We start from the raw sequence: 10272 nt of genomic DNA, 5'->3' as shown, positions 1-10272 counted from the left end.
TCACCCATTCGTCAGGCTGTTTAATTTTTGCGTAGGTCGGTTCTTCTGACAAGCGATATGGTCCAAAACGGGACAAATTTTGTGGGCCATCTCAATAATTGGATTTCTGCTTTTGGTACTGACTAGAACAGTGATCGCAAGGACGAGTGCAGAACAGCTAAAGTGTAACGGAAAAACAAATGCTTGCAAGTTAAAAAGAAAAAGGAGAAATCGCTTTCGTGGGAGATTAAATCAAAAGAATAAACACAAGAAGAAAAAATCTAAAAAAGATTAACAGGATCACCACCCATTTCATGTGCATTCCTGTGCTACCCAGTACCATCATTCTCATGAAACATGTAGTGAGATAACATTGGTTTCCTCTTCAACAACATTCAGACATGAATCGTGAAAAATGGGAAAACCAACGTCGACCTTGCCTATGAAAGAAGACCACAAGCACAACAGAGAGGCATGTGAACTTCAGGCTACCAAGTGGCTGAAGAAATACCAAAGATTACATGGGAAGGTTGTTATAGTAACTGACTGTAGGCTGATAGCATCACTATACCATTTGGAGGGTCAGGTGTTTCAAAGGCTATACTAGCTTTAGCCATTGGCTTTGTCTAATCCAGGGACAGGAATTTCAAAGGCTATCATCACCAGTGGGATATCAATATTGCTAAGGAAGGGAAAGAAGGGGGGAAGAAGAGGGGGAATGAATAAAATGAAAGTTATTTTTGCTTCTGATTGTTAGGTTCTAGAAGAATGGAATACAGAACTGCTTTCAGATGATGAGAAATATAAATCGGTGATTACCCAATTTATTAAATCGGGATGATGCTGCCCTAATTTGCACGAATAAGAGTATTAACAAAGCCTCACATATATATACCGACCATTTACCAGAAAACACAATTTGGTAGACAGCTACCATATTATCCAGAAACTCAACATTGTAAAACATTAACAGAACAAATCGTAGTCCTATAGTCAGAGACTCAGTACCAAAAGTGCACAAATATGTCACCTGAGGATTTCAAGCAAAGCATTGCATGTACAACCCTAGCACAAGATGTCCCTTTCCTATCAATCTGGATCATTTCCATGCTGAGAAGATAACTAGCAGCTGTTGATCCTGCACCTTGATATCCTAGTGAAAACCAAGTGAAAATCATTCTTCCTCCATTTGTATGCCTCTACTCTAGAAGGCTATTGATATAATAACAGCCTGTCAACATGCATAAAATCTGGAGACCAGATCATATTCCTTTATTTATGGCAAAAGCGTGGATTTGAGTTGGCATGGTGGGTGTAGCTGTGGTTGTTGAAATTGAACCCCTGGTACTGTGAAGCAGGTACTGTCCACTCATCAACATAAGGTCTGAAAGGCAATGATCTTACCATTGTTGAAGTGGATCCCATGTCATAGCTGGCAAAATGGAGTGGTGCATTCCGGTGTTGACATTTTGTTGCATTCCGGTGTTGACATTTTGTTTGAGATCGATAAGGATTTGGCACAGGACCACCATATGAATGACAAGTTGCACCTTTATTTTCAGTGAAACTAACAGGTTTTCGATGACTATAAGAAGATTTGGAGACTCTTAGCCTTGAGTTTTGCTTCTTTTTCACCTGTCCAACCAGAGAAGTTGCTTGATAATTTTTGCTCATATTTGCACGCCTTGGAATAGAGGCTTTTCCTTGTGCATTAACAATCTTTCCTTTCTCTTGTTCAGTTGCTTTTCTCTTTTTTAATGGTTGTGAATGATGCAAATGCTTTTGCTGTTTTGTACCTAATTAGAACCAAAGAACAAAAATGTGATGTAAAATTCCAGTGCTCAATAGTCAAGAAAATTGGAATGCACAGGAACATATTTTGCTTCTCCATCTCTCTTCTACATACCAGCATCTTTAGTCCACTTCTTGTTTGATTTTTTCATTGCTTTCACCAGTCTTGCTGCTTTGCCTCGTCTGTGCTTCTCAGCAAGTACATTTCTTCTTTCTGCCTCATCACTCCAACGCTGATATAAAAAAGAAAGCATAAATAAACCAAACTTATCAAGGCAGTGCCTGGAGAAAGCCAATTTCCAGCCAATTACTTACCTGTCTGTAAGTTTTCAATTTGTAAAGGTTACGACCCTTTACAAGCAAAGGAAATAATGAAGGCAATTTCTTGATCCCCTTGCACCACAATACTTCAACCTTTTGCATCAAAAACATTGAACTGGCAGATAGTGTCATCAAGGGCCTAAACAACTCCTAGATAAAAAAATTATGGAAAATGCAAGAAAGGAACAAATTGTCATTTATCACCATTCCCAACTAACCTCACACAGCTAAAACCAACCCCGTTTTAACATATCTTTGTTTTTGAAACTAAAATGTCCACCACTTAGTGGACTTAAAACGTTCTTCCTGGCATAAGATAAAGTGTTAGTGTTACCGTAAATGTATGTTGCTGTTTAGCTTTACCATAGCTTTCCTTAACAACCTTTCCAGCAACAGTTCTCCTCCCCAGAGGCCTCCCTTGCCTTGTCAATTTATTGAACCTGTTTAAATCCAAACCTCAATTTACGTTGCCCAAAAAAGGGTAAATGTAAGACAAGAAATAGAGTATCTGAGATGAAAGTGACAGCAAGATATGAGCTTAGATAGGGGATTACTTCTCATAAACCTTCTGCTCAAACAAAACAATATCTCCTTTACAAACATCACCTGCATTATTAAGCCCAAATTTTTTTTCCAATTACTCACGTAAAAAGCCAAAACATTAATGGGAATGCAGAAAAAGAGAGGGGGGAAAGGGGGGAGTGTTAAGAAAAGCCAGTTTACCAGTACAGTTGATAAAAAAGGATGACCTGGGATATAGGGCTTCGGCATTCCCATCTTTTATCCTGTGAAGCAAAGAGGAAAAGGAAACTGCTGTTAATTCACAAAATTAACACTTACTCATACAGAATTATTGCAATATGAAAGCAGAAATCGGAATGGGATTTATTATATAATGGTAAGAAGGTGAAGAAGCTACTTCCAATGCTCGAGAATTCTCTGTTGGCACACTGCCTTAGTGCCCGTTATTCGGAGGCCATGATTCCGTAAATAAGCTTTGCATTGTCTTAAGCTTAAGCTTTCTAATTCACCTCCTTCTATGGAAATGGAATACAAGGATCATAATAATTAGAAGGATATTTTTCTGATCAAATGCAATCTCAATTTTCCAAAAAGAAAAAGAAAATCTTAAATTCTAATAGGGGAAAATTGACCTTTGAGAAGAGCGATGACTCGATTGCAGAGAGTCTCGTCGTTCTCAGTCCGATCATTATCGTCTGATTCATTCCCTTCCTCCTCCTCTTCTCCTTCTTCTTCAGTTTCATCTCCACTGATGACTTGAAAATTATATCAAAAAGGAAAAGGCAAAATGGAAGTCATTGAAATTGAAATACGAATTTAAATACCTGGAACTGGAAAAACTATTATTCTCATAATCATCATCATCATCATCGTCTTCTTCTTCTTCTTCTTCTTCAGTTTCTAGTTCATCTTCTTCCTCAGAAGAAGAAGAGAGGGAAATGAAAGTACGTTTGCCTTTCCCCCGCGAGCCAGCCATGTGATTAATTCCAACAGAAAATTACGACAGTAAAGTGCAAACTCAACTTGGAAATTTCCATTTATTGCTTTTCCGGAACGAAATTTGAAATTTTGAGAAAATCGAGGCCGACCAATGTACGGTCACTTATCGTTCGGGTCTTAAAGCTTCGAGTACCGCTGCTGGCCCAATACTCTTTCTATAGACCATTTTAGGCCCAATTAAAGCCCACTCTCAGATTGCCCACAAGTTTGATTTGAATGTGGGCTTGGCATCCAGCTTTAGTGCATGCTAGTCCGTTTGAAAAGGATTGACCTTGAATCAAAGATACCGGAGAAGGCAAAAGTGAAAATAAGCAGTTCAATTTGCTGAATCTTGGATCACCTAATTTCTGATTTAGAGACAGGGAAGGGTTGGGGGACATGAACTTTTGATTACAAATTATAGGACACAGAAGATGATGATACAACAGCAATCACGATCTCACGATGCTAGTCGAAACATGTCAGATTATCAAAGTCTCTTGCAACCAGTTGAGAAATATTCTCACCTGAAATTGAACACATGTTTTAAACTACAACTTTACAGTGGGAAACATAAATGCCTAAAGCTTTGTCAATGTTAAGTTGCACTTGCACCAGGTTTCATGGCTTCAATCATGTGTTTTTTATAAATCTTGTGCCTAACAGATGAAGTAGCCAAAACTAACGCGCTCGGGGGACGTTGATTGCGGTGGCAAAATTCCCTCTACCTCGTATTATGTTCAGGCTAGCAAGACCTCACCTCATTCATTTATTAGGCAGAACAGCTCTGGAAAGACGCAAATTCTTGGGAGCTCTAATGAAGTTTTACAAAATCTAAGGAGCTTTTGCAAGGGTTCGGCTTGATACACCGTGCAATAACTTGACAAATCCAAGAAAACTCAGCTTTCCATCAGTGTGCCTAATCCAGTCATGAAGGACAGCGTGAACAGGCACGGATGGGCCCAGTCCAAGTTCCTGAAAAGTCATCGTCCAAATGCTAGAGATTAGTCTATGGTTTCTGCTGCTTCACAGCTTCCAATTGAACTTCACTACGCAAGATAACATAGAAACTTAATTGCATTGTAAAATTTATAGAAATCTAAAAAAGAAAAAGGAAGAAGCTTCCCCCTATAATCAAGAACACAATAACTCCACATTTCTGCACCTTACTTATAGAGACTATACAACTCTCTTAATTACAGTTGACGCTCATGAGAAAGAAAGTAAAAAGGTTTTTTATGCTTTTATCTCAAGATTATTTGCAGTGTCCCTTCGTCTATATCCTTCCCAATGATAGTGTCACCACATATGTTGCACAAGATTGAGGAGCATAATAAAGAGAAAATAATAAAACATAAAGTCATAGAGCTAATCATTGTGTCAAACAGGTGAAAATTGAAGTCTAATTCTTGTAAAGGACAGAAACATAAATGTCATAAATACGACTTTTAATTTTTTCATGACTGTCAACCTACCCACGTCATGTTACAAAGAGTGTGCAAAATGGTAATAATGAATTAAATAATCATTCAAAGAGGTATACATGCAAAAAGTTGTCCTGGGTCAAGCAAGAGGAGATCAACATACCGAAGGTAGCTCTTCAATGACAATAGCTCTGTTTCCATCCTTCTCAAAAAGTTCATATGCACAACGGGCATGTTGTTCCCACCGATCGAGAGCCTCCAGCTGATGAACACTTAATGCAGCTGCGCAGAATTCGTCAAAGTCCATCCGTCTATATTGAAGTGCATTTAGCTACCAAAAAGTGTACAAATATAGAGATTTAGATCACCACTTAATTTTGTATAGATTGCCACAACAGTAAAAACCAGAAGAAGCACCTACTGATGCTAGAAATTCAGGTATGCGAGACTCCTTCATAGCATCTGTTGCATTTTTCATCAGAGCCTGACCAGAGCAAGAGCATTAGATGATTATTCACAAGAAAACGGATGAACAACTATGAAGATTACAGGGAAAAACCAACCGCTTTAATATTTTCCAAGCTTATAGTGCCATTTTTATTTGGTTCCAATAGTGCAAACTGCTCCTTCAAGTAAAAGAGCTCATCCACGGTCAATGTTTTAGACAGAGCCTGCATAAATATCAGGAAAAGGGGAAATAAGCAAATTCAGCCATACAGGAGCTAGAAATCACACGCACAAAAAGGAAGAAACTTGTATAATAAAACTAGGAAAGCTATTAGGTAACTGGAGGAAGCTTCAAGTAATAAAAACGTCCAACAGTAATAAGATAAGCAATTAGACATCTAACAAAAGCTTCTTTTTTTTAACAAAAAAGTCTAATGGAAGCACTTATATCTAAAGTACCCTCTCACTTCATAAAGGAAGCAGGTACAAACATATTCATGACTAAGTGCTAAAACAAAGTTTGAGTCACTTTTTGCGACCTTCAATAATTATTTAGCTCCAATACAGAAACCACTAGGCAGTTCATACATTCAAGTTCAAATTTAGAGTGGTTTTATGCTTATAATTGGAGTGACCCCTAAAGCACCTTTCTAAAGTTGGCCCCAGATTCATACAAGTTGTTCTGACCTAAAACTTCCCAAACCCTGCCTGAGTGAGAAAAACACATGAAAGGAGGCATGTGTTTTCTACACACTAGCATAGACACACTAAGAATTACAGACAGAGAATAACGTTGAAATTTATCACCATATACGCACCCTTAAAGCAGCTTTCCGAAGAGATGAAGAGCGCAGGTAAGCCTTCATGAGTTTGAATATCAATATATCTAAGGGCACTTTCACGTCACTATAATTTTTTATCCAGGGATGACCTGCAGCAAACAATTGTGACTAACATTTCAAGAACACAAGAACAATGAGCTTATGGCAGAAAATGAGGCACTCACTCAAGGCTTGGGCTGCGGTCAATCTTTTCCTTGGGTCCTTATTCAGTATGCGCTTCACAAAATCCCTAGCCTCAGAAGATAGTGATGGCCAAGGTGCTTCATCAAAACTTGGATCAGCTTTTAAAACAGCTCGAAAAATCCCAGATTCTGTTCGGGCCCAAAATGGACGACTACCACACAACAGAATATATGCAATCACACCTATACTCCAGACATCTGCTTCTGTACTGTAAGACCTATGTAGAACTTCTGGTGCAACATAGTATGCGCTACCAACAATATCATTAAGCCTTTCATCTGCAAATAGAAAAATACAAAGAAAACATTAACAAATTAATAAAATGACTAAAGCAGTATAGCTTATGTAATAGGAAACGGAGTATAAACCTGGTTTCACAAAATCTGACAAGCCAAAGTCTATTGCCTTCAATTGCGAATTTTCATCCTTTGACGTAAACAAGAAATTCTGGTCCAGAAAATAGCTAAACTTAAGAACAATATCAGGTAATAGAATGGAGCACAACCAAGAAAATAAGCAGCAGTTTTCTGCTTAAGTTAGGTGCTTGTTCTTGAATGTTATTGCTTAACCAGGATATTTAGCCCAAATCTATGCTCAAGGAAAACCCTTAAATAGAAGTCAGAAATCTTATTTTTAACCCCAAAACCAGTGCAATACAACTTACTGAAAACATCAGAAAACCTGATTAAAACTGGAAATGTATTTTACCTCAGGTTTAAGATCCCGGTGCACAACACCCTGGAGATGGCAAAAGGCAACGACATTAAGTATCTGAATCATCACAGCTTTTGCATCATCCTCCGCGTATTTTCCACCCCTGCATATATAGAAGTATATGCTTCATAAGTAATAAAATAAAAACTATTCACTCATCCTCAATTTCCCACATTTTGCCACTCAATAAAATACAGAGCTTTGAAGCAGCTATTATTAGAAGAAATACCTTGAAAGTATCCTGTCCAAGAGCTCCCCTCCTTCACATAATCTGGAAGATGCATGGTAACTTATTAGAACCAGTTGCAATAGACCCCATGCAATGGTCATCAAACAGAAACAAACACAAACACAAAATATAATCATATTTTTCTTGACACTTACTCCATGACTATGTAGACGTTATCATGGTCCTCATACGCATCATAGAACTGTACGAGATTGTTATGTCCAGACAGAGCTCTTAATATTTTTACCTCCCTTCTAACATCTTCAATTGCAATTGCTGTGGTCATCTATCAACACAAAACAAAATCAGCAATGAGAAAAACAAAAAGCAGTTATCATAACATTTCAGTTCAAGGCACAAAATGTCTACTACCCAGAAATAAAGTTGTTCTGCTTTCAAAAGGCATAATTTAAAAACTATACTCAATACATTTATGGAAATAATTAAGTCTTAACAATTATGGAAGACACAGCAATCAGAACTGAACTCGGTGAGCATACATATTTAAATTTGAGCTATGATCAATCTATACTCCCTTCAGAAACTCAATAACTTCATATTTAAATTTATTTTTGCATTTGAGTAAATATAAGAATCTAATCCACGTTACTTCTCAACGGATCTCATTTGTTCAATGTCAGAAGTTTTCAACCAAATCAGTAAACAAAAACAGGAAAAATTTCTAAAAAAAAAAAAGGTAATAAAAACAACAAAAAATAAAAAGAGACCTTCGCTTTAGGTATAACTTTAACGGCAACTTGCTGTCCTTTAAACTCTCCTTTCTTGAACTTCGCCGCACAAGTATAACCGAAATGGCCTCTCCCGACCTCGTCTCCAAGCTCATATTTGCTCCCGAAGTGCTTCGAGAACCCGAAGCTCTTATCCAGTCCAGTACCGCCAGCTCCTGCCGCGGCAGCCGCCTCCGCCTCGCTTCCTTCCGGAATCGCAGCCTCATTCGGTTTCACAGACCCGTGCCGCCGAGCAAGCACCGCCCTAATATGCTTCGCCGGCGACGGTGGAGGGAACGGCCTCCTGAAAAACCGCTTCGGAGTCGAATTGGCCGAAGATCTCGCCGGAGACTTCTTGGAGAACAAGTAGTTAGCTGGACTCGGACTATAAAACGGGAAAAACGGAGATTTCTTGCCTTCATTGTTGGAATTTGAGCTTCCCTTCTCTTCATCGTCTTTACCTTGATCTTCCTTAGGGTTCCGGTTTTGGTTACCGTTTACTGAATCTGGCAAGGGCGAAGCTGGAATAGAGTTAGACTTACGGTGGATATCGTTATTCCGGGGATGAATAGGGGTATTTCTGGAGTCAGATTTAGGAGGAAACGAAGGGTTTGGGGAGGGCTTGGAAGTGCAAAGACCCATTGAGGAGTAAAGCCTATCTCTCTCTTTCTCTCCTTTCCCCCCCAGCCAGAGTGTAGGATTTTAAATCTCTCCTTAAACCATTTGAAGCTGGATAAAATTGAATTGAAAATCAAAAAGGAAAAAAAAAATTAAAGAATTAATATTTTTCTCCTTTAGAAAACAGAAGCTTTTTTTGTCCCTGGTGTTTGAAAGTGTGTTTATCGGAGAGATAGGGGATCTACAGATGATGATAAAAAGGAAACGACGATGAGTTCACTTTTTCGTTCATTAAAAAAATAAAGAGTAAAGAGCTAATTAATTTTATTTTGTTGTAATATGTTCTTTTTATTATTTAATTGAAAAAGATGGGTTAGCTTTTTGTGGGGCCAACGGGTGGTCCGGTGAATAATTTTCCACGTGTCGTGATTCTAGGGCAGTTGTTAATTAATTTGGTTTGGTTCATTTTTGATGCGCAGTAATTTGGTTACGAAATTTCGTGGTCTTTGTTTTCTTTTGTTAATTCGGCGTTTGCTTGCTTCCATCTTTTGGGTAGAATTGACATTTTTCCAATTCTGGTTACTTTTGTTGGATAAAGTCAAAACAACGCCGTTTAACTACTTTTGCTTCATGGATAAGGTCCTCATACTCCCGTCGTTTGTCACAGTGGTAGAGTAATATTAATTTTAGTCACTAAATATGTACATAAAATAAGAATTAAAAAAAATTGAGAGGAAAATTATTCTCAAATAACTGAGTACGATGGTTTTCTCTTTGTCAATATAAGAAACTTCTCTCTTCTTTCCTTTCCTTTTTTTTTCCTCTAAATATTTTTATTTTACCTTAAGCTATATGCAAATATTAATCCACATTTCAACCTAAGATCCATTTTTTCCAACGCCGAAAGAAATAAAATAAATATAATAATTTCAACAAGGAGCGGGTCCAATTCACATGAAAGTGGGGAGTAGTTAATGAATGGGGGAGAGTTCAAAATTTCCAAATATCGCACCATCTCTGACACTTTTCTTTTCTCCTTTTTCCTTTCCCCCCATGATGGCTCATGTTTCTAGTCATCTTACTCTAGAACGTGATGGTTTTATGCAATCGAGTAATTTGACATTTGGAAATGAATTATCCTTTGCAATTTTATTATTATTTTTTATAAATATATATCGTAAAATTTAAACTAAACTGTGAATGTTGATTAGATAGTAAATTATAACTAATTTCACATTAATACAATAAATTTTACATGCAGATTTGAATTTTACTCAATAAGCGATAATCAAAATTTAAGATTTTAATTTTTTTTCTTTTTCATTCTCCCGCGGACAATGAACATTTCTTTATTTAAAATTAATTTTTGATATGAACGATAAAAGAGGGCAGCCACGAATTAGGTGACTTGTAGACCTCTCGACATGTGTGATTTGTTTGTACGTATAGCAAAAAATAATAGTAATTATCATAAAATAGGGTAGCCCATCAGAAAT

At 37.5% G+C, this 10272-nt stretch overlaps 2 protein-coding genes across 3 annotated transcripts; both read right to left on the bottom strand.

Moving 5' to 3' along the window:
* Positions 1-831: 831 nt before the first annotated feature.
* LOC110429172 (SAP domain-containing protein) lies at positions 832-3759 on the bottom strand. 2 transcript variants are annotated; one of them, XM_021445072.2, is made up of 9 exons: positions 3438-3759; positions 3246-3361; positions 3011-3128; positions 2815-2876; positions 2646-2697; positions 2426-2531; positions 2086-2241; positions 1886-2003; positions 832-1775 (listed from the first exon to the last, which is right to left on the bottom strand). In XM_021445072.2, the coding sequence occupies exons 1-9, from the start codon at positions 3587-3589 to the stop codon at positions 1252-1254; spliced, it is 1404 nt and encodes a 467-aa protein (XP_021300747.1). In that variant the 5' UTR covers positions 3590-3759; the 3' UTR covers positions 832-1251. The 2 variants fall into 2 exon arrangements, with proteins under 2 accessions (XP_021300747.1, XP_021300748.1); XM_021445073.2 differs by having other exon boundaries at positions 2086-2184.
* Positions 3760-3993: 234 nt separating this feature from the next.
* Positions 3994-9070, bottom strand: CRK (CDPK-related kinase). Its single transcript, XM_021445071.2, has 11 exons — positions 8159-9070; positions 7586-7716; positions 7431-7472; positions 7196-7304; positions 6856-6934; positions 6469-6765; positions 6281-6393; positions 5579-5686; positions 5437-5499; positions 5179-5346; positions 3994-4566 (listed from the first exon to the last, which is right to left on the bottom strand). Exons 1-11 carry the CDS (start codon positions 8798-8800, stop codon positions 4426-4428), a joined length of 1893 nt encoding a protein of 630 aa, XP_021300746.1. The 5' UTR covers positions 8801-9070; the 3' UTR covers positions 3994-4425.
* Positions 9071-10272: the final 1202 nt, after the last annotated feature.

Source organism: Theobroma umbraticum, unplaced genomic scaffold (assembly GCF_002168275.2).
Source record: "Theobroma umbraticum cultivar Fairchild unplaced genomic scaffold, ASM216827v3 scaffold_44.0, whole genome shotgun sequence".
NCBI lineage: Eukaryota > Viridiplantae > Streptophyta > Magnoliopsida > Malvales > Malvaceae > Theobroma > Theobroma umbraticum.
This window is presented reverse-complemented; position numbering and strand designations above follow the sequence as displayed.